At 42.1% G+C, this 24,689-nt stretch overlaps 1 protein-coding gene across 1 annotated transcript; it reads right to left on the minus strand.

The window, feature by feature from the left end:
- Positions 1-19,337: 19,337 nt before the first annotated feature.
- Positions 19,338-19,562, minus strand: LOC102829765 (mitochondrial inner membrane organizing system protein 1-like). The gene is made up of 2 exons (XM_006835273.1): positions 19,505-19,562; positions 19,338-19,456 (listed from the first exon to the last, which is right to left on the minus strand). Exons 1-2 carry the CDS (start codon positions 19,560-19,562, stop codon positions 19,338-19,340), a joined length of 177 nt encoding a protein of 58 aa, XP_006835336.1.
- Positions 19,563-24,689: the final 5,127 nt, after the last annotated feature.

The following is a 24,689-nucleotide window of genomic DNA, read 5'->3' on the forward strand; positions in this document are numbered from 1 at the left end:
AAATTTGCAACGACATATCAGACAAAGGACTAATCTCTAAAATTTATAGAAAACTACAACACTTTTATTAGAATAAGACAACCCAATTAAAACATGGGTAGAAGACATGAACAGAAACATCACCAAAGAAGACATTCAGGCAGCTAACAAACATATGAAGAAATGTTTGTGATAATTAACCATTGTTGTTGTTGTTAAGTGCTGTTGAGTCAATTCCAACCCACAGCGACCCTATATAGGGTTTCCAAGGAGTGACTGGTGAGTTTGAACCACCAACCTTGTGTTTCAAATGACTTTGCAGTCCAGCACATAGAAAGATACAAATCAAAACAATTAGATATCTCAGCCCCAGCATTTATAGAAAAGTTCAAAAACAGAAAACAACAAATGCTGGAGAGGATGTGGAGAGACTGAGACCCTCCTACATTGCTGGTGGGACTGTAAAATGGTTCAAACACAAACACTTTAGAAAACAATATGGCGCTTCCTCAAAATGTTGAAAATAGCAATACCATGTGACCCAGAAATCTCTCTATTTGGTATGTATCCCTAAGAAATAAAAGCCATGACACAGTAGATACATGTATACCCATGATCACCGCAGCACTATTTACATAGTAAAAAGAGGGAGACAGACTAAATGTCCATCAATGGAAGATGGATACACAAACTTTATTACATACACACAATGGAATACTATGCAATATTGAAGAATAATGATGAATCTGCCAAACATCTTATCACATGGATGAAACTGGAGGACATTGTGCAGAGTGAAAATAGTCACAGATGTACAAATATTGTATGAGACCACTATTGTAAAAAATCAAGAAACATTTTTATGCTAAAAGAAACATTCTTTGATTCCCAAGGGTGGTAATCCAAACATTCTTTGGTTACCAAGGGTGGGAGGGAAGGGAGAGTAATTCACTGGCTAGAGGGTGGACACACGTTAACTTGGGTGACAGGGAAGGCAATATACAACGAGAGGTTGACAGGAGAATGCTGGAGACAGGTGAAAACACAGGGAGGGATGCAAGGGTTAAAGGGGATAGAGGTAAACACTGTTTTATACACAACCTTGAAACAGCAGTGTTCTATAGGTATAGACATATGAACCAGCTAAACATGTGGATATGGAGATTGGGAGCACACTCACAAATATATAAGGGTCTGACAGAGGATGTTTGTATGTGGCTATTTACATTTGCGGCAAACACACCTTTGAATATGATGGAGCATAGAGGGCACAAAACGCCATCATTTTGTGGCAATGAGTTGCTGGGCCTGGGGGCTGAGGATCACAGTCTCAGGTGACACCATGGTCAATTGACGTAACATAGTCCACAAAGACAGTGTTCTACATTCTACTTTGGTGAGTAGTAACTGGGATCATCAAAGCTCATGAGTGGCCATGTAAGGGGCAACTACTAGTTTCTACATGTACAGAAGAAAGAAGAGTGATGAAAATTGAAGATGTTTGGAATCAATGAATCCAATGGATTAATGGAACATCTGAACATGAATCTCAGTGACTCTGAGACTAAAAGAACTAGATGGTGCCTGGCTACCACTACCAACTGCTCTTAAAGAGATCACTTTTGAAAGTCCTGGGTAGAGTGGAAGAATTTGTGGAACAAAATTCAGTTATAAAAAAGACTGGACATACTGGTCAGAAAGAGACTGGAGAAACCTGAAACTATGGCTCTTGACCATCATTTAGACCTGGAGCAGAACTCCCCATCATGGTCCAATTTTCAACCAAGTGGTAGATAGGTATGTAGCAGGGACAACAACACGAGTGTGGGATGCTCATGATGGAATGGTCAAGGTCAAATGGGCAATATTTACCTGGCGACATGGTTCAGAAGGGTTGGGAAGGAGCGGGAAATGGAAATAGGAACTAGAGGGAGGAAGTGGGATAACTGTTGTTACAGGGAGGGGATTATAATCACTGAGATGAAATAAACTGTGTGATTTATTGGATGTAAAACTGATCATCTGCTATGTAAACCTTCATTCAATTCACAATAAAAAATAGTTTAAAAAAGAAAGAAATGCAAATAGAGGAGATGGTTGTTCATTTTCTGGTCTGGCATCTAATCTCCCACACTGGATAATAGAAGCCTGCATACCTTTTGGAGAACCTGCCATCCCAGATGCTATATTTTTTGGTGGTGCTGATTACTACCCTTACTTTCATGGGTGGGAAGTGAGGGTAAGAGAAACCCAGACCCAGCCAATCTGAACTTTATCTTCTTCTGGACAATAGCTATCAGTTCAGAGGTGGGAACATAGTCCAAGACAAATAAATATGATTTTTTTAAAAATGTTTTAACAAAATCTTATTTAATATTCATAATATGCTTGGAAATATTCTAAACTCTATTAATATTAGCACACTTACTATGCATAATTTTTTGGAAAGGAGAGTGCTACTATTAGCAATTTTACAGACAAGAGTGTTATGGTTTAATAGGTTAAGCAACTCAACCAAAGTCACATATCTAGTAAGAGGCAGAGCTGGGATTTCAGCATGGGCAGTCTGGCCTGAGAGTCCATGCTCTAAACAATGATATAGCGTACCTGTTTTGTTTGAGTTCCTGGGAAGGAAGCAATCTCTCTTCTACTGGACATATAGCTGTGGGAATGAAACCTTGGTGTATACAGTGGATGTGCAGCCATTTTACCACCAGCTGATTAAAGCTTAGCTCAAAACAGAGCCAACATAAATGAGGAGAGAGATGGTCTGATGACCTCATTTGAATCCTTGGAACAGATATGCATGAAAGTCTATTCATGGGCTTTATAGTTTCATGAACCAATAAATACTTTGCCCATCAATCTTATATATGTACAGACACCAGTAAATACCTTTCTTAAACAAAGCCTTAGCTGGATCTTCTGCAGTTTACAACCAACAGTCTTACTCTTAAGTAAAAGACAAGTTATTCTGAAATTACACTGATCAAGTAGACCATTTTATTTCATTGCAGTTGGGACTGAATCATATGGGTCATAGCTTTAAAAGCATTATAATAATTTACTGAGCTCAACAGAGGTAGTAGCGCTAATCCCAAGATTTATTTTTTAAAAACACGCAAACAAAAACACCCTATAAGGCAAATCTCTGTCTTAGACATTATTGAAGGCTATTTGCATGTGGGAAACTTATTGGGGAGTACTCTTCAGAACACTTGTGAGAGGGTGAAGAAAAATGGATCAGGTAGAGGAAGAAGTTAAACAGTGATGCAGTCACGACACAGCCCAGAGCTGATGAGATACTTTCAGAATTGTACTCATCTGAGATAAAGAGGACTGGGTCTTTGTACCCCTGAATCAACCCAGACCATCCTTGGGAAGAGGTGTCCTTTAGTCTTTTTAGTCATAGCAATTATCAGGAAGGAACTCAATTGAGCCCTCAATAGCTAATATCTTTCCCAGTGACCCTCGCAGTGAGGGAAATAAATGCTTTGACTGGGGCAGGAGATCCGGGTAGTGCACCATAGTCACCAGTACAGATCTTACTCATTTTGTAGCCTGAATTTCAATGTTAGTCTTTCCTGCTCTGAAGTCCTGGTCATCTCTACCACACATCCCTGTCACCACCACTGTCTGCCTGGTGGTGTCTGAGACAACTAAGACCCTCTTGCTGTGTTCAACTGCTAATATGCGTCTATTACAAAATTAGAGTTCCTAGGACTCCTGGTGTGGTGCTATAGGATAAGTACTGGACTGTGAACCACAAGGTCAGCAGTTCAAACCCACCAGCAGCTCCTTGGAAACCCTGTACAGGGTTGCTACACCTTGAAAACCCTGTACTGGGTGGCTATGAGTTGGAATTGACTTGACAGCACTTAACAACAACAGAGTTCATAGCTGGAAGGTATAGTCCACAAAATAAAAAGATATCACTACTACTAGCAAATGTCCCAGGTAGTTCATGAAAAGAAAGCTCTTGTTGCGTAGAAATGTACAGATAAAGTGGGGATGGCAAGACAACTTCATAGGAATATTTCCCCATATAACAAGCACAAACTAACAGAAAGTGTTCTTTCACTTTGTCAGCTGGCTCAGACAGAATTTAAGGGGTGAAAGTTATTAGTTAAGGTTGAAAAGAAATTGGCAAGAAATGTACATAGCCTGAAGCATCTTTCTTCAATAAGGGAACTAAATGTCCTTCCAATAAGCATGCCTCTGCTATAGACCAGAGTACTAGTGTGGCGTGTTGGGTTAATGCGTTGAACTGCAAAGTTCTTTGAACTGCAAGGTCAGAGGTTCAAACTCACCAGCTGCTCCTCGGAAATCCTACAACAGGGTCACCATGGGTCAGAACCGACTCTAGGGCACTTAACAACAACAACAGCATGCTGTAGAATGATTCTTTCTCTTCATCCTTCCTCAGCCCCGCCCTACCCCTAGCTCTTTCCTTTTTTTTCCCCCAACTCCATGACCCATCCTCACAAACACTTTTTGTGTTTACTACTTTATTGCTCTGTATCTTGCTAGACATCTATGGCTGCATCTGCCCTGCTTCCTGGGTTTTGTTCCTCCCTCCTTCCAACCATATGGTTCTAGTGATGGCTGCCAGTGCCCCAGTTGCCCATCCTTAAAGGTGTGCACTGGGCCAAGCCCTTCTCCAGAAAGTTTTGACTTGGGACTAAAGAAAGGGGGAAGATCCTTTTTGATAGTGAAATGTGAGATGGAAAGCCAGGCCACTCAGCAACCATGTTTTATATTGGGTAGAAAATGAAAACAAAAATCTGAAAGTAACAGAGAAAGGGAGAGGTGAGAGAGAGATGGGGGCAGTGGGCGCTGGTGGCACACCACTCTGGCTCTGATTGTTCTTTGGCCTGCTAGAGATTGACCATGTGAGCCCTATATTTCCCTTCACTCTAGCTAGCCAGGGTTGGATTATTGTCTTAATACGCCCTTGTTGCTGTTTTAGGTGTTGCCGAGTCAGTTCCCACCCAGCAACCCTATGCACAACAGAATGAAACACTGCATGGTCCTGCCCCACCCTCACAATTGGTATATTTGACCCATTCCTGCTGCCATTGAGTCAATCCATCTCATTGGAGGTCTTCCTCTTTTTCACTGACCCTCCACTTTACCAGGCATGATGTCTTTCTCCAGGGACTGGATCCCCCTAATAGTATGTCCTAAGTATGAGAGATGAAGTCTTACCATCTTGGCTTCTAAGGAGCATTCTGGTTGTATTTCTTCCAGCATAGATTTATTTGTTCTTCTGGCAGTCCATGGTACTTTTAATAGTCTTGCCCAACACCATAATTCACACATTATCAATTATTCTCTGGTCTTCCTTATTCATTGTCCAATTTTTACATGATTATGAGGCTATTGAAATTATCATGATTTAGGTCAGGTGCACCTTAGTCCACAAACTGATATTTTTGCTCTTCAACAGTTTAACATTGGACAGATATGTCCAATGCAATGTTATTTGATTTCTTGACTGCTGTTTCCATGAGTGTTGGTAGTGAAACCAAGCAAAATGAAGTCTTTGATAACCTCAATCTTTTCTCGATTGACACATTGTAAACTTGTGAGAGTAGGTGGACCTTCTAGAGATTATCTGGAACTCTCTCTCCAGACATTCTTAAAATGTGGAAGGTGGATATCATTTTAAAGACTTCCCAAGGAAAGGAAAGGAACCCCACTGTTTGTTTGTTTTTTTGGAATGGCAGTACCTGTGTCAACAAACTAAGCTCCAGAGTCCCGCTAGAGCCTGCCAGTCTCTCGAGTGCATGGGATCCACTCCATTGTTGTGAAGATGCATCTGATCCTCGGGTCTCCTCTTCAGAGCTGAACCCTCAGCTCTCCCATAGAAGATGCTTTTATTCAATCCTACACTGCCCAGGAAAGGAGCCCTTGTAGTATAGTTGTTTACACATTGGGCTGCTAACCTCAAGGTCAGCAATTCAATTCCACCCACTGCTCTGTGGGACAAAGATGAGGCTTTCTGCTCCCATAAAGATTGACGGTGGTGGTGACTGTGTGCCATGGAGTCGGTTCGGATTCATAGTGACCCTGCATAGGTTTCTGAGGCTCTAAATCTTTATGAGAGCACAAAGCCTCATCTTTCTCCTGCGGAACAGCTGGTAGTTTTGAACTGCTATAGACATTTGCTGTGAATTGGAACTGACTCTATAGCAAACAACCACAACCACAACCACAACCACAACCACCACACCGCCTACAATAGAACCTCATGGGAGACTAACTGGCAGTAATCACTTAATTAGATGACAATAGAAAACAGATGGGCACTCTTCATAGCGTCAACTGTCTTTAACATAACTGAGTGATTTTATTGTCCTATGACTTTCTTTTTGCCCAAACTTAGGGTCTATGACACTTTGAAGCATTCCTAGCAAAGACTAATTTTCTTCCTTTCTTTTTAAAACTGCTTTTCCCATTTTACTAGCAAGAGCTACTGTAATCTTTCTCAAAATGTGGAGACAAACCCTCAACATGATACGTGGCTGAGGCTTCGAGCAATACTATGGGCAGTGGGGAGCTATGTACTTACCAGCTCCTGTATGCCAGGCCATTAATACATCCAAGTAGCAACTTTGAGTTTAAAATAACGTGGTGACCTTCTCCTTTGCTATCTTAGGGTTTTTCTGAGTCAAAACCCTTGTGCCAGGGTTCCTCTGCAGTCTCTTAGGAGATGAATGCCACCTGTTGATAAGTGGTAGGTGGGGATAGTCCAACTAGGCCCCACCCAATACACTTCTCGGGTTTCTTGATGCGTTGACAAATAATCTGTCCAGGATTGAAAATGCTGCCATTGTCCTGGAGGCCCACTGAGATCCAGGGTTTCTCTGGGGTCTCTTTGAAGATTTTTGAGGAGACCTGCTAGATGTCCCTGAGAGGTCCCTTATGCTTGGAGGACTAGCCAGTGTTAGAATGGACCTGTTTGGGCAGTTGTAATCCACAAAAAGCATTAGCCCATAGTTTCCATTCACTAGGCATTTTTTAAAATATTGTATGCCTTTGAATAGCTTTTCTGTGCCAAGACTCGTTCTTTCCTTGCTTCAGGGAAGGCGGGACTGGGAAGCCGTGAAGAGATGTAGGTTTCTGCAAACCTCCTATCTTCTGCGCCCCTACTAATTTCCTCCACCCACAAGGATGAGGAGGTCCCCAGCTGTCAATAAGCTAAATATGGTTCAGTGGGGATGTTTGGGCAGCAACTTGACAACTATAGGACCTAATTTGGTAAAAAGGAGCTTTAGTGGCTCAATGGTGAAGCCCTCAGCTGCTACCTGAAAGGTCTGAAGTTTGAATCCAGAGAAATAAGTGATAATGTGCTTTTGGAAAGAGAACAGCCGTGGAAATCCTATTGGGCAATTCTCCTCTGTCATACAGGGTCTCTGTGAGTCAGAATCCACTTGATAGCAACGAGTTTTGGTTTGGGTAAACATTAGTAGAGATCCTGGGAAAGTTTAGTTTGTTTGTTTGGTCCAGCAGGCTACATGTTGTTGTCCAGTGCCATGGAATCGGTTCCAACTCATAGTGACCGTATGCACAACAAAACAAAACACTGCCCAGTGTTGTGCCATCCTCACAATTGTTGTTATGTTTGTGCCCACTGTTTCTGCCACTGTGTCAATCTATCTCATTGAGAGTCTTCCTCATTTTCACTGACCCTTCACTTTACCAAGCATGATACCCTTCTCCAGGCTACTTGTTGTTAAGTGCCGTCGAGTCGGTTCCGACCCATAGCGACCCTGTACAGGGTTTCCGAGGGTGTAAATCTTTACGGGAGTAGAAAGCCTCATCTTTCTCCCGCGGAGCAGCTGGTAGTTTCGAACCGCTGACCTTAAGGTTCGCAGCCCGATTCGTAACCACTACGCTACCAGTCTCCAGGCTGTTGTTGTTGTTGTTGTTGTTAAGTGCCGTCGAGTCGGTTCCGACCCATAGTGACCCTGTATAGGGTTTCCGAGGGTGTAAATCTTTACGGGAGTAGAAAGCCTCATCTTTCTCCCGCGGAGCAGCTGGTAGTTTCGAACCGCTGACCTTAAGGTTCGCAGCCCGATTCGTAACCACTACGCTACCAGTCTCCAGGCTACTAGAAGATTAAAAATGTCTGAGCATGTTTACACTGAGTACTCATATTTGACAATCAAACACAAACCTATGGAGTCCCTGGGTGGTACAAACAGTTAAATCCTGGACTACTGGTCAAAAAGTTAGTGATTCAAACCCAACCAGATGCACCTTAAAGGGCATACCTAAAAATCTGCTTCCAAAAGGTAATACCCTCGAAAACCCTATACTGTACATAGGGACTCTGCACATATGGACTCATCATGAGTCAGAACCAATTTCAGAGCAACTAGCAGCAATAACAGAGGTTAAGGAGTTCACCTGCTAACTGAAAGGTTGGAAGTTTCAATCTACACAAAGACACGTCTGAAGAAAGAGCTGGTAATCTATATCCCAAAGTTCTGGTGGTTGGAAACACTATGGAGCACAGTTCTTTGTACTCTGAAATACATGGGTTCGCCATGAGTGGGAATCAATTTCACAGCAACTGACTTGGTTGTTTTGTTCGAGTTTTTGGTAACAAACCTGAAACTACAAACCCCTTAGGGATCCAAGAGCAAAGAACACTGAATAGTGGCATTCTCAACCTCACAAAGAGTCCCACCCTTGAAAAGCTTTTGGCAATGTAATCTATTTGAGAGGTTTGGGCCATGACTTTTAAAGAAATCAGTGCCTTTTAGATAATTTCTCTCAAGGTATGAATATGAAACTGTTCCTCAGTAGCACTGAGGAAAGGATGAGATGGTCAGCCTGGACAATGGGAAGTCTTTCTCCTTCTTCACTCTGAACCCTGAGACTCCTGTCGCCAAGATGCCCTAGCCCTCATCATTTATATCTGAGTTCTCCATATTTGGAAGGGAACTCTGGTAGCGTAGTGGTTACAAATCGGGCTGTGAACCTCAAGGAAACTACCAACTGTTCCGCGGAGAAAGAAGAGGCTTTCTACTCCCATAAAGATTTACAGCCTTGGAAACCCTGTACAGGGTCGCTATGAGTCAGAACCGACCCCACGGCACTTAACAACAACAACTATATTTGGAAGCACTTGAAGATTTTCCACATGTAGAAAGTCTTTAATATTGATTCACTAATCTATATTATCCTTCCATGCTCTTACTTGGCACTTTGAAAGGTTAATTATTGAGAATACTCATTTTGGTGGAATTAAGGAGCCACAAAGATATCCTCTCTCCACAGAGGTTATGGTCCCTGGTTGGGGAAGATGTTGATGTACAGAACTCAGAAAACTTCATAGGTTTGTCTGCAAGTGTTGCTCTGCTCCTCTCATGGGTTACTTGCTGCCACTTTGGAGGATGGTATGGAAATGGAGGGTGGATTGTTTTGGCAGAGATGGAGTAAGTGTCCCTGAGCTTTGAGAATAAAGAGCTTAGCTCAGGCATTGAAAAGCTTCTGTTCTTCTCTCTCAAGTCATATTATCAAATCAAGAGGAGTATTTTGTTGTAGTTGCTAATTATAATTTTTATTTTATTGTATTGCTCATTACAAATGCAGAACATATTCATTTCAGAAAAAATAGAGATAAAAAAAGCAAATATTTTATCATTTTAGAGAAATTTTCTATGACCATCTAAGGTATACATCTTCCCTAACCTTCATCTAATATTGTTAAGTGGTATAGAGTTGATTCTGACTTATAGCAACCCTATAAAGGGTTTCTGAGGAGCAGTTGGTGGGTTTAGATAGTCAACCTTATGGTTAGCAGTATAGTGCTTATCCTACAGTACCACTCCAGGGCACACATATTAGTAAAAGTAATAGCTTACTGTCCATATGCCAGGTGCCAGACTTAGGAGGTCACCAACATCATTCCATGTCATCTGCACTGTGTCCAGCTGGATGTAGGGGTTAAGTATGTAAGTTCTGGTGCCAGATGCCTGGATTGCAGCCTCTGTTGACAAGCTGTATAAATTCCAGCAAGGTGTTCAGCTTTCAGGGTCTCCGTGTCCTCACCTGTCAAACAGAGGTAACAATAGTACCCACATCACATGGACTTGTCTGGAGGGCAAAAGGAGTGAATTTGTGAATAGTACTTACTTCTTGCTATCTGAGAGCACGTGGGGGGAGTTATTTATAACCCCTCCTATTTAGAGGACTATTTAGGAGTCCTGGTGTGGTACTGTGAGTTAATGCGCCAGACCATAAAGTCATTTGAACTGCAAAGTTGGTGGTTCAAGCTCACCAGTTGCTCCTCAGAAACCCTATACAGGGTCACTAAGGGTTGGAACCAACTCTTCCGCACTTAACAACAACAGTTTAGAGACACAGAAACAGGTTCTGAGATGTCAGGGACTTAGTTGAGACCTCTCAAGCATTAACAAAACTAGATTTGAAACAAATCTATTCTGTTTGGCTTCAAATCTTTTTTAATATATGTGGGTGTATATATGTATGAGAGAAACAGAGAGAGGGAGAAAAAGAGTAAAACAGAGAAAGGAGACAGAAAAAAAGTCTATCTGTATACAAACAGATTGGTTCCCCCCCACTGAACTCTGTATTGTCAACATCTCTGTTACTGTCCATTATTCCAGTGCATGATTGTACCCCTGACCTCTCATTGTTGTTGTTAAGTGCTGTTGAGTCACTTTCAACTCACAGCAACCCTATATAGAGTTTCCAAGAAGTGGCTGGTGAGTTTGAACTTTGTGAACTTTGGTCCAGTGCTTAAACTACAGTATCACAGCAGGACTCCACCCTTGACCTAGGGACTGGCATAATCAAGTTCAAGAGCAGCATTTCTCAAGCTGGAAGTGTGCAGTGCTTCCCTGGAGTCTTTGTGAACATGCAGGTTCTAAATCTGAAGGTCTGGGATGGGGCCTGAGACTCTCCATCTCTAAGGTTTCTAATACACACAGGTGATGCTGATCTTGCTGATCTGGGTTTTCAAGGATTTTGACCCATGAATCGTCTTTATCCTGCACCTTCCAGCTTCAGCCCCCACTGCTTCCCAAGGTGCCTCCCATCTCTGCTTTCAAATCTGCTGTCTGAAAATCTGAGAGAATCCATCTAAACTATTCATCACAACAGCTCAGCGCTCCTGAGGCTGTGGCCCCAAAGCCTCAGCAGCGATCCCTAGTCTGGAGTCTGATTCACAATGTTCTCAGCCAACCTGGGGTGGGGATGGGGTTCAGCACACGTACTGTTAAGAATGCTGCTGATCACAAGTTGTCTGCGAGAATTGAGAGCCTACACAGGTGTATGGATACAAAAGAAAAAAAATGTTACTCTGGAGCAGAGCTCTGGGGTGGTAGGGAGTCTGGAGGTGGAGGATGGAGTGGGGGTGATCCACCTCTACCCACAGGCTCTGGGAGTTCAGTCTTTCACCTCTAAACACCCTGCAGCCCTGATACCAGCTGTGTTGTCTCATGTCTACAGCAGTAAACATTGTAGCTCTCCCATGTTGCCCATCTAGTATGCATTTCCCAGACAGGTCATCGCTCAATACAAAGAGGAAATCCCCTTAGACACCTTTTGCGGGGATTTCAGGTGTGGCCATCAGGAACTGGTGTCTGTGCGTGTTGTGACCCCAGCTGCCCAGACTCCTGACAACAGATCACAGGTAGATTCTGACAAAACCAGTCGTGCAGACTTTCTTCTTCCTTTTGTCCTCAGAACACACTCTGTCTCCACAGCAGGCAAATTTGCAATGCTGTTTAGCTTTGCTTCTATTCTCATCATTTTAGAACTAGCTCCCCCATGGCTGGGGATTTTCCATGGTGACATAAATCCCTAAGCCTCAGACTAGCATACTATACTCATTGCTACCTCAATTAGAACAAGTGAAGTCTTTGGAAATTCCCATGGCCTCAGCCAAGACCTTAATGGGGAGGGTTTTAGAAAGTTCCAGATTATTCCATTCTTTCCTGCCAGCCAGGGGCACATTTCCTTGGCACAACATCACATACCCTCAAAAAAGAAACCCCTTGGATTGGAGGTCTCTGCAATCCTGCCTATTTAGGCCCTGAACTTGGTATGAGAATACTCAACGTACAAAAATAAGCAGAATTGGAAGGTCATTTATTAAGTTGAACTTTCCTGTGTTGGAGAAACTTCCTGTTACCAGATATCTGAGAATGGAGTCAGACCTGATCCCTCAGCCCGTGAGTTATGGACACTGACTCAGAATTAGAAATCTGACCTCTGGGGGAGTGGTAGGAAGAATACAGATCACTGGCTCTTGGAGCCTCTCTAAGCCAATACTTCCTTATCCTTAAAAAAAGAATAAAAACACTTGCTCTTCCTATTCTTACTGGGGTGTTGTGACAGTAAAGTAACATATTTAAAAGTGCTATGAAAGTGGTAAAGTGTTATTTCATGCATAAAATGTAGACCTGTTGTCAATATTAAATTAGACAAAATTATATGGACACAGTGGTATACTGGCAAATGTTTAGCAATTGACTCTGGGGCTGGAGTATGATCTGATTTTCAGCATTTGCCCATTTCCATGGTGTGGCACTGTGGGTTAATGTGCTGGACTGGAAAATCATTTGAACCACAAGGTCGGTGGTTCAAATTCACCAGCCCTCCTTGGAAACCCTATACAGGGTCACTATGGGTCGTAACTGACTCAACAATACTTAACAACAACATCAACAATGGTGCAAATATTCCCATCATAAAGATTTCAAAGCAGCAGTGTGGTGTCACAGAATGTCAAATTGAGAAAAGATGTGTATAATTCTTGGGAATCAGTACAAGCCTGTTTATTCATGTGCACTTGCACCTGGAAACCAGAGATGCTGATCATCTTCTCTTGCTCTTTTTTATTTCACTAGCCAGAGGTTCTCAGGTGGAGAAACGGTTATCCAACTTCTTTCTACTTAGTCAAAATCTCTAGGTGACATGTATTTTAAGAACTCCCCAGGTCATTCTGATGCACAGCCCTGATTAGGAATCAGCTTGAAAGTCCATGGGAGGTGGAGCAAGCTTTGCTTGTATTTGTATCCCCAGCTCCCAGAATAGGGCCTGACCCAAAAGATGCTTTCATCAATGAAGTCTATAGCTAAAATGTTCTAGAATAAGATCAGATCCCACCTACTCTGATTTTCACTGTTGGTCTTCTCTCCACTTCTCCATACCCAACCCCACTGATGTATGCTTCTTCTCCAATCACTGCCCGTCCTTTCCCACTCCACCATCCATCTGGTTCTGTTGTAGGTCCCCTCATCCTATCCTCATTGAATGTCCATCCTGTGGGGCCTGAGCCCACCCACACCACTTCTCTGAGTTGTCCCCTTGGGACACTTGAACCTAAGGGCCTTTTCTGCTCCCTTTTCTTTCCTGCTGTATCTGCACAGCTGCTCAGAGAGAGGGGTGCACGCATCAACTCGACAAGGAGTGGAGGCTGTGAATGGCTGTGCATCTGTCTCACCTAGTCCCTCCTGCCCCTGCCTTTTTTGCTGGTAGACCTGGTGCCTTGCGCAGTGAATGTTGATAACACAGTAAATGTTCTTTGAACAAAGAAAAACTAGTTACTGGGGAAGAGCAACAGGAAAGGAGGAGAGGAAGGCATTCCAGATGAATTAATTACTCCAGGAAAGGCCGGAAGTAATCAGTGCTTCCCTGGCCCAAATATAAGAGTGAAGGAAAAACGGCTTTGAAGCCAAAACTGTTAACATCTCTATCCATCACTGAATTTTTGTTCCACCCTTTTTGACATGATCTCTCAGCCCTGCCAACATAGCTACCAAATCTTGTCTTCTCCAAGAAGAGTTCTCCACGAATGGAACAAAAATTCCCAAATCACTTGGTTTCCGTGCAAATGCAACAACCAAGTTTTCTTACCCTAAATAGAATAGATGACTAGGTAAGGAGAAGAGAATTGTTTTACCTAGAGGTCTCCTCCTGCTTGTAACCAGGACTATTTTAGGAAAAATCCAGTCTTAAAAGTTACAATAAGTAGTCCTGGTGGCTGAATTAGGAGTCTTGGTGGCACAGAAGTCATAGTGCTAATAACTAAAAAGGTTGTCAGTTCAAACCCATCAGTCTCTCTGAGGGAGAAAGATGGCAGCAGTCTGCTTCCATATACATTACAGTCTTTAGAACCTTGTGGACAATGGTGCTGGAAAAACTGGATATCCATTTACAGAAAAATGAAACAGGATTCACATCTCTCACCAGAAACAAAAATTAACTCAAGATGTACCGAAGACCTAGATGTAAAACCTAAAATCATACAGATCATCAAAGAAAAAAAATAGAGACCTTAAAATATAGCATAGGCACATTATCAAATATAAAAAAATGCACAAGCAGCAGAAAATAAATAAGATGACTTGGCATCTCCTAAAAATTAGACACTTATATGTATCTAAAGACTTTACGAAAAGAATAAAAAGATAACCTACACACTGGGCAAACTTTTTTGGAAATGACATATCTGACAAGGAACTAATTTCTAAAATTATGGGAAACGTCAATACCTCAACAACAAAAAGACAAAAAATTCATTTAACAAATGGTCAAAGGACATGAGCAGACACTTCACCAAAGAAAACATCCAGGTAGCCATCAAATTCATGAAGAAATGCCTGCAATCATTAGCCATTGGTGGTGGTGGTGGTGGTTTTATGCAGTGGAGTAGGTTCCAACTCATAGTGACCCTGTATAGGGTTTCCGAAGCTGTAAATCTTTACAGGAGCAGAAAGCCTCACCTTTCACCTACGGAGCCTCTTGTAGCCATTAAAGAGATGCAAATATGCACAAAAATGATATACCATCACACCCCAGCATTAATAGCAAAGTTCAAAAAACAGCAAAACTATAAATGCTGGCTTGGGTGTGGAGAAACTGTAACCTTCATAAATTGCTGATTGGACTGTAAAATGGTGAAACCACTGTAGAAAACAGAACGGTGCTTCCTTAAAAAGTTGGAAATAGAAAAACTATATGATCTATCAATCCCACAATTAGAATTATGCCCTAGAGAAATAATAGCCATAACATGAACAGATATATTCACATCCATGCTCATAGCAACATTAGTCACCAAAAAAGTTGAAAACAACTTAAATGTCTATCAAAAGATGAATGGATAAACCAACCATGATACATACACTCAGTGAATACTATGCAACATTAAAAAATAATGCTAAAGATAGAGTCCCCCCTGAATAGTTTTCATCTTGTCTAGATAGGTCTGGTAAAATGAGATGGGGACAAGATTCTTATGATTCAATAGTGAGTAATGGTTATCATGACTAATTGCGACTGTCACAATTGTAAAGATAGAAGTTTTGTAACAAAAACAGGGGAGTGGTTAATCTTACAGTCCAGAAACTAGGGACCCTAGGACCATCAAGGGAGAAGAGCACAAGCAGAATGCGGGACCCTATCTAGAGAAGCATCGACACCAGAGATGGAGGCAGAGATGGGGACATGGAGAGGGAGCAGCTGAGGACTCTAGATTCATGGGAAGAGAGGGACTGAGAGATGGCAGCCAGGAAGCAGACTTGCAGAATGTGCCCTTTGGTGGTGTAAATTATTATATATCCCTAAGGTGTTTTTTGTTTTTTTTAAAAGAGCTAAAATGAATAGAAAGAAATACTGTTAACTGATGGTACATGGAGGGGATTATAATCATTGTAATGAAACAAAGTATATTATTTGTTAAATGTAAAACTGATGATCTGCCCTGCAAACTTTCACTCAATTTACAATAAAAACTTGAAAAGGAAGAGGTAAGGAAGAGCATGAGCAGAACCGGGCAGCCAAAGCAGAGAAGCAGGGACACCAGAGATGGAGGCAGAGACGATGACAAGGAGAAACAGATCAGCTGAGTACTCTAGACTTTTGGAAAGAGAAAGGCTGTGAGCTGGCAGGTTTGTAAAACACATATATTCCTGTGTGTTTTTTGTGTACATCAAAAAAGGGGGCTTCAGAATTATAAAACAATACACATTGGTTGCGTACAAAACTGATGATCTGTCATGTAGACTATCACTCATTTGACAATAAAAGCTTAAAAAAATAATAATGCTAAAAACTTCATAACATGGGTGACATTGCAGAACATTATACTGAGTAAAATTGTGGTTCTGTGCTGATAGGGCCATCGAGTCAGTTCCAACCCATAGTGACTCTGTACAGGATCTCCAAGGAGTGACTGATGAGTTTAAACTGCCAATTTTTCGGTTACCAGTCCAGTGCTTACTACAGCACTATACTAGTCAATCACAAAAGGACAGACAGGCGGAACTGCGCGGGTCAAAGCAAGGCTGTGAGTCGGTGGTTCTATATGGTGGCAGCCGTGGGAACGGGGTCCTCGGGAACGGCCCCGGCAACGTGAGCTTGGCCTAGCCCATGGCGCTTTTCCCGGCGAGTGGAAACTAGCGGGTCCTGCAGCGGCATCGCAGGCAGGAGCTGCTGCGCACCGGCTTAAATATGTCGGAAACGGGTGAGGAGCAACCCATGGAGACATCTGCCAAGACCCAGAACAGACTTGAGGCCGCCCCCGAAGGCGAATCGCCAGCAGGGTCTGCCACTGCCACTGCCACCACAATCACGACTGGGACCAGCGCCTTGACCGCGGGTCTCCCGACCGGAAATCAAAATGGCGCCAAAGGAGACCACATCATGGATTTATCCTCTTCAAAGATGCTACCAGTGTGGAGAAGGTTCTAGACCAGAAGGAGCATAGGCTGGATGGCTGTGCCATTGACCCGAAAAAGGCCATGGTCATGAAGAAGGCCAGTGAAGAAAAACTTTGCTGGGGGTCTGAATCCTGAAGCCACTGAGGTATTGTAAGGTATTTCACACATGTCCTGATTTTGCCACGACCTGAATATTGAAGCTATCCAAGCTTTTGAAGTAAAAATTTAAACCCCCGTCCAAAAAAAGGACAGACATTGTTTTAAACCACTACTATAAAAAGTCAAGAAAAGTTGTACTCACAGAAAGAAACATTCTTTAAAGTTTAAAGGATGTAGGAGGGTAAGGGAGAGTAAGTCACTAGCTAGAAGTTGACACTTATTAACTTGAATGAAGGGCAAGGCACCATACAAAAAGGAAGTGGTCACAACAAATGATCAAGGCAAAGAAGGCATTAGAAGGCGCACCAAGCACGTTAAAGGCAGCAAAGGTAAATACTCTGGCACACACAATCTGGAAATAACAGTAATAATAATGATTTTTATGAGTAGATACAGATGGACACACAAATTGAGCAGGTGTGGAAAGATGAATGGAACTACACCCACAAATATATAAAAGTATGACAGAGGCTATTTCTACATATGTATCTACACATGCTACAAATATATCCAAGAATACAGTAGAGCATGGTGTTGCTGTTAGGTGACATTCTGTTGGTTCTGACTCATGGAAACCTCATGTCCAGTAAAGCAAAATACTGCCCAGTCCTGCACTGTCCTCACAATTGTTGCTATGTCTGAACCCATTGTTGCAAGCACTGAGTCAGCCCATTTTGTTGTGAATCTTCCTCTTTTTTGCTGACCCTCTATTTTACCAAGCATGATGTCCTTCTCTAGGGACTGGTCTCTCCTGAGAACATGCCCAAAGTACATGAGGCAAACTCTCACCATCCTTGTTCCTAAGGCACATTCTGGCTATACTTCTTCCAAGATAGATCTGTTCATTGTTCTGCCAATTCATGGTATATATATTACACATTCTTCACAAACACCGTAATTTAAAAGCATCAATTCTTCTCTGGTCTTCCTTATTCATTGTCCAGCTTTCACATGCATGTGAAGTGACTGACAATATGATGGTTTGGGTGACCCACACTTTGAGAGGTCCTCAAAGTGACATTTTTGCTTTTTTAATACTTTAAAGAAGTCTTTTGAAGCAGATATATCCAATGCAATAAGTCATTTGATTTCTTGACTGCTGCTTCCATAGACATTGATTGTAGAGCCAAATAAAATAAAATCCATGACGTCACTATTTTCTCCATTTATCATGATGTTTTTGGTCCAATTGTGAGGATTTCTCTTGTCTTTATGTTAAGGTAATACAGACTGATAGCTATAGGAAGCAAAGTTATGAAAACTTCTTCGCCATAACCAACACCTTGATAGAATGAATCACTAGGCCTAGGACTCAGGACTGTTGTCTTAGGGAACATCAAGGTCAATTGGAATAACCTAGTCCACAAAGATAATGTTCTACATCCTGTTTTGGTGAGTAGAACTTGGAAAACTGGTGAGCAACTATCTAAGGTACAACTATTGACCTCTCTCTTTCTGAAGCAAAGCGGAGCAAAGAAAATCAAAGACGTATAGAAGCAATGATGAACTGTACAAACCCAGCCTCCACAATCCTGAGACCAGAAGAGCTAGATGGTGTTCAGCTACCATTCCCACCCACTATTAAAGGGATCACAATAGGAGGTACTAGAGAAAAATGGGGAACAAAACTCAAAATTATTTTTAAAAGACATGCTTATGAGTCAGACAGAGACTGGGGGAGCCTCCTAGACTAAAGGGTAACCATTATTATTGTTAGGTGTCATTGAGTTGGTTCCAACTCATAGTGACCCTGTGCACAAAAGAACAAAATACTGCCCAATCCTACGCTGTGCTCAAATTTGCGGTTGAGTCCACTGTTGCTGTCACTGCGTCAAGCCATCTCACTGGGGTCTGCCTCTTTTTTGCTGATGCTCCACTTTTCCATGCATGATGTCCTTTTCCAGGCACTAGTCCCTCCTGATAACATGTCCAACATACAAGAGACAAAATCTTCCTATTGTTGCTTCTAAGGAGCATTCTGGATGTACTTCTTCCAACATAGATTTTTTTTTTTTCTGACAGTCCATGGCACTCTCAATAATCTTTGCCAGCACCATACTTCAAATACATTGATTTTTCTACAGTATTCCTTACTCATTGTCCAACTCTCTCACATGTATATGAGTGAAAATTCCATGGCTTGGGTCCTCAAAGTGACAGCCTTGCTCTTTAACACATTAAAGAGGCCGTTTGCTGAAAATTTCCATAGTGCAATGTACCACCTGATTTATTTTCTTTATGTGTGTGTGTGGGGGGGGGGGCTCCTATTTGTTTAATTTATTTCCTTTAAAACCACCTCCTTGCAACTTTCTAAGTGAAAATACAAAACAAGAAACAGACTTTGTTTCAAATACATAAACAGTATGCTGCAATGTAAAGCAATACTGATAACATTGTTCCAGAAAAATGTCAGTTTATTCCCAGGCACTTAAAATATTCCTGAGGAATAAACATGATTTCTTTGTTCCTCCCACTGGGATTTTCCCAGGCCTGTCATTGTACTTTGACACATTTTACATGAAGAAGATACGGAGTTGGGAAATCACACTGGTAGTTGGAGTAGACCATTCCCAACCCCATACCAGAACCAAAGGCTAATGACCACCTTCTTCGTTTAAAGAAGGTAAGCGAGAAAATTATTCCTAAGGTAAAACCATTATGTATCTTTACAACTGCATCAGCCAAGTACCACTTTCTTCCAAGCTCTGAACCCAACATGCTCCCTACCTGCCGCTCCAGCTCTCCTTACAGCAGGCCCCTGCACTCTGACTCCAGACCCATCATACAACAGACAAAGTCTCTTGACTCCAGCCAAGAAACCCGATTTCTTGACTGCTGCTTCTATGAATATTGATTGTGGATCAAAACAAAATAAAGTCTTTGACAATTTCAATCTTTTCTCCATTTATCATGATGTTATTTACCTGTTCAGTTGTGGGGATTTTCATTGTCTTTTTATTGAGATGCAATCCAAATTGAAGGTTGTTGTCTTCAAGCTTCATTAGTATTTAAATCCTCTTCACTTCCAGAAAGAAAAGTTGTGTTATCTGCATATCACAGGTTGTTATAATTCGTCTTCCTTTGAACCCGATGCCATGTTCTTCATATAATCCAGTTTCTTGGATTATATGCTCAGCATACAGCATGAATAAGTATGGAGAAAGTATACAACCCTGCCATACACCTTTCCTGATTTTAAACCATCAGTATCTCCTTGTTGTGTTCTATGTACAGCTTCCTTTAGAGCACAATTAAATGTTCTGGCATACTCAGTTTTCACAGTGTTATCCATAGTTTGTCATGATCCATACAGTCAAAAGGCTCAGCATAGTCAATAAAGCCAAAGTAAGCAGCTTTCTGGTATTCTCTGCTTTCCGCCAAGATCCATGTGACATCAGCAATGATAACCCGCCTTCCATGTCCTCTTGGTGTACTGCTCAGCCATTTTTAAATTATTTTCAGCAAAATTTTACTTGGCATGTGTTGTTAAGGATATATATATATAAAGTTTTTATTGTAAATTGAGTGAAAGTTTACAGGGCAGATTATCAGTTTTACATTCAACAAATCATATACTTTGTGTCATTACAATGGTTATAATCCCCTCCATATACCATCAGTTACCAGTATTTCTCTCTATTCATTTTAGCTCTTTTTTTTTTTTTTTTTTAAGCACTCAGGCATATATAATAATTTATACCACCAAAGGGCACATTCTGCAAGTCTGCCACCATCTCTTAGTCCCTCTCTTCCCATAAATCTAGAGTCCTCAGAAGCTCACTCTCTCCATGTCCCCATCTCTGCCCCCATCTCTGGTGTCACTGCTTCTCTGGATAAGGTCCTGCATTCTGCTTGTGCTCTTGTCCCTTCATGGTCCTAGGGTCCTCTGTTTCTGGACTGTAAGATTAATTACACCCCCATTTTTGTTTTTGTTTTCTTGACCAAGTGCTCCTAGCAGCTGTTCATTTATAAAGATGTTTAGAAGGGTACCGCAAGAATGTTTATGATTAGACAATGTTTACAGAGTTGGTAGCTGATTGTACAAAAGTTTTAAAGGAGCTTAAATGCCCCTTGGGTTTAGGATGAACACAGTTAGCGAAAAGTACCAAGTATGGTAAGGGAGTTAGGAAAAAACAAAACAAAACATTGTAGTCCAGCTTCTGAGGCCAGTGGGGCAGAACATTTTCTGAGAAATGGTCAAGTGAGCAACAATTGAGTTAGATTTGCATTATTTTGAACACTGTTAAAATATGAAAACAAAGAGTTTGTTGAAAGAATGAAACAATCACTAGTGAAAATGTTAAGTATTCTTATGTTCTAGGAGAGAAAAGGGATATTAGTACTGAAAAGCTGTAAGCCTGTATCTAGTTAACATTGTTGTTGTTAAGTGCCGTCGAGTCGGTTCCGACCCATAGCGACCCTGTACAGGGTTTCCGAGGGTGTAAATCTTTACGGGAGTAGAAAGCCTCATCTTTCTCCCGCGGAGCGGCTGGTAGTTTCAAACCGCTGACCTTAAGGTTCGCAGCCCGATTTGTAACCACTACGCTACCTGGACTCCTGTTCTAACTATAAGTAAATCTCTCTGAAACTTAACCACAACTTATTCTTTATAGCACCTATGTGAGCAAAGTAAGGAAAAGGACATTTTTTATGGAACTGTTCATATTTAGGACAAAAGTACAGTGGAAACTTTTTACGGAATAGACAGGCTACATTGTATAACAGAAAAATACAAAATGGAGTCACTTAGGTAAAGAAGGGATTTAACTTAGATCTTGTTGTTGTTAGGTACCACCGAGTCAGTACCAACTCATAGCGACCCTGTGTACAACAAAAGGAAACACTGCCCGGTCTGGGGCCAATCTCACAGTTGTTGCCATGCTTGATCCCAATGATGCTGCCACTTGGCCAATCCATCTCGTTGGGGATCTTCCTCTTTTTCTCTGACCCTCCACCCTACCAAACATGATATCCTTCTCCAGTGACTGGTCCCTCCTGACAATATGTCCAAAATATGAGAGACGAAATTTGGCCATCCTGGCCTCCAAGGAGCACTCTGGCTGCACTTCTTCCAACACAAATCTATTGGTTATTTTGGCAGCTTGTGGCACTTTTAGTATTCTCTTCCAACACCATAACGTCATCATGAGCAATTAGTTTTAGAATGCTCTTTCTCACAGTTGAGTTCTAGCTTTCACAGGCTTTTCTATACAGGTTGCCCCTATTTTCTGATGGAATGCCTGTAAGATTTTTAGAGAAAAATGGGAACGGGCTGTAGAGTCCTACCCTGTGGTGACCAGACCAGGGTTTATAAAAAAAAAAAAAAAAAAGGGGGCCAGGTAGTTAGGGGCTTTTGTTCACATGACTTCGTGGAAGCAGGAGAGGTAAGTTTTGTTATCTTGTCCAGAGCAGAAAGGGAAGAGAACAGAAAGAGGGCCAAGAAGGGATTGATTGTTCAGTATTTGGGTTATACATCTATTATTCCTCCCTTTTAGTTATAGGTTGGGGAGGAGAGAATTCTTATATTACTAGGGCTTGTTATATGTGTTGTATGGTCTTTTGTTTGACCATTGGTTGATTAACATTTTTTATGAACTGAATTAGAAAGGGCCCTAAGGATAGGAGAATTATTGCAATTAGGGGGCCTAAAAGAGGAAGGAGCCAAAAAAAGAGGGGCAAAGAAAGAAAAGTTCCCAAGGTTTCAGTCTTTAGGCGATTGGCATGATCTTGGAGTTTCTGGATGCCGTCCCTTACAATGCCAGATTGGTTGATGTAATAGCATGCTTCTCCTAGGAAGGTGCATAGTTCCCCATTTTCTGTAGTGAGGAGATGGAGGCCTCTATGATTTTGGAGAACAACTGTAGATAGGAAGTATAGGTGGAGAGAGCAAGACTAGGGTGCATGTTCTGGTCCAGTTGGGGGGGTAAACAAGTAAAGGCTTTTATTCTGCATAGAAAAAATAGACCTTGACGAGGGGGTAGGCAAGAGTTCCAGTGGAAGCTAAGAAAGGGTGTTAGCTTGTCTGCATGGGTTTCCTTTCCCCAGGAAAAAAAGGTAGTGGCTAAATGTACTGTGGAATCCTGGTGTGGTGCTGTGGGTCAATGCGCCAGACTGCAAAGCTATTTGAACTGCAACATCAGCAGTTCAAGCTCACCAGCTGCTCCTCAGAAACCCTATACAGGGTTGCTATGGGTCGGAACCAACTCAACAGCACTTCACAACAACAAATATACTGCAGTTAGGGCCTTGTAGAGGTAGCGTGTTGCCTATGGTATTGTTAGGTTGTAGTCGTTCCAAGGCTATCCTCAGAGTGGGGGTGTGAAGGGATGCTCTGGAGTTGTTGGCAGGGAGAGTAGGACACACTTATTTGTGATGAATATTTGTTGTGGGCAGTAGCTAAGAAGAGGAGCATCACTGAGGTTTTCTGATCTTCCCTGGCTATAAGCTCAGTTGAATGTGTAAAGTGGGGTGAGTAACCCAAATGCCAAAGCATTTTAGGTTTTCTGCATATGATGGGTTGCCCTGTTGTGGTGGCATATGAATTCGTGTATCAGACGGTGGCAAGGATAATAGTGTGATGGTTTTAAGGTCACCACAGAGACTCCTCCCTTCGTCATAGAATGGGTAAAACATAGGGGGGCTGTGGAATGTATGTTAGTGATTGTCCCAATGGGGCTATGGATGAAAGCGTGGTTTTTCATAAAGGGTCATACCTGCTCCTTTGAATTTTCAAGGATTTTTAGCACTTGGTCTTGGAAGTTGGGCTGGCTAGGTCAGGCAAAAAGGGATTGGCCCGTGGACTATTTTAATTGGGTTAGAAACGTGGGGTTTCTACCCAACTAGGGAGGGAGAATTGGAAAGGCTTTATATGCTCAGAAGGTGACATGTATACAAATTCAGCAGGTAGATAAATTAGGACTGAAGGTTATGAAATAAAACTATCAGAAGTAGTGATGATGTCTTCATAGGTGTTTAACCACGGTGGAAGAAGAAAAAGCAGGAAAATAAAATTAAAAGCCTATTTCAGAGATTAGAAATAATGCAAGGTATCTTGTAAATTTAATTCAGATTTGAGGGCTCAATAGTAAGAAGGGAGTCAGCGGAGATCTAGATGGGGTACCATACTAGGTCATCTGCTAAGACAGGAAGTGAAGGTATTGGAGGATTAGCCTCCTGATTTCTCTTAAAGAGTGGACAGTTTAAGCAAGGTGGGTCCGTCTACTACCACAGTTACCATGGGCTACTGCATAGGTCAGTTGCCGGCGGTTGGGGGTCCATGGATTCCTGAGCCTGTCTTTGGCACTTGGTTTCTGAGGCCGAGAGGAATGAGCACCATCGAGGATCCCGCGGTAAATGGCATCTATCCAGAGCGACAAAGACTAGCCTAAGCGCTGCCCGTGAGGGGGGAGGAACGCAACTTCACACTTCGGGGTCCTTTGGGACACACTGTTGTTCCCTGGCCAGCGGCCGTCAATTGACCACCCGAGTGGGAGTGGGTCCCAGCAGCTCAGAGGAAACGTGGAAGGTTCGGGAGTGAGAAATGAAAGATTTTGAGAGAAAAGTAGGAACGCTGGAATGAAGCCCCTGACTTAGGCCTACCCTTGTGGTGACCATTCCCAGGAAAATAAAAAGACGGACAGGCACTCAACCGCACAGACAGGTACTCTACACAGGCAGAAAGCCTCCCCCCTTTTTTGTTACAAAAATTCTACCTTTACAGTTGTGACAGTCGCAATTATAATTATAATCATGATTATAATTATAATCATGATAACAATTACTCACTACTAAATCATATGAATCTTATACCCATCTCTTTTCACCAGACCCACCTAGACAAGATGA

This window comes from Chrysochloris asiatica, unplaced genomic scaffold, assembly GCF_000296735.1.
Source record: "Chrysochloris asiatica unplaced genomic scaffold, ChrAsi1.0 scaffold00016, whole genome shotgun sequence".
Lineage (NCBI taxonomy): Eukaryota > Metazoa > Chordata > Mammalia > Afrosoricida > Chrysochloridae > Chrysochloris > Chrysochloris asiatica.

What these genes read in the sequence shown, in the direction of transcription:
- LOC102829765 (XM_006835273.1), bottom strand. Translation starts at nt 19,562, where the DNA reads ATGTTGGGTTCAGAGCTTGGAAGAAAGTGGTACTTGGCTGATGCAGTT. An exon ending in TGATGCAGTTGTAAAGATAC is followed by an intron (nt 19,457 to 19,504) that starts ATAATGGTTTTA and finishes CCTTCTTTAAAC; the next exon opens with GAAGAAGGTGGTCATTAGCC.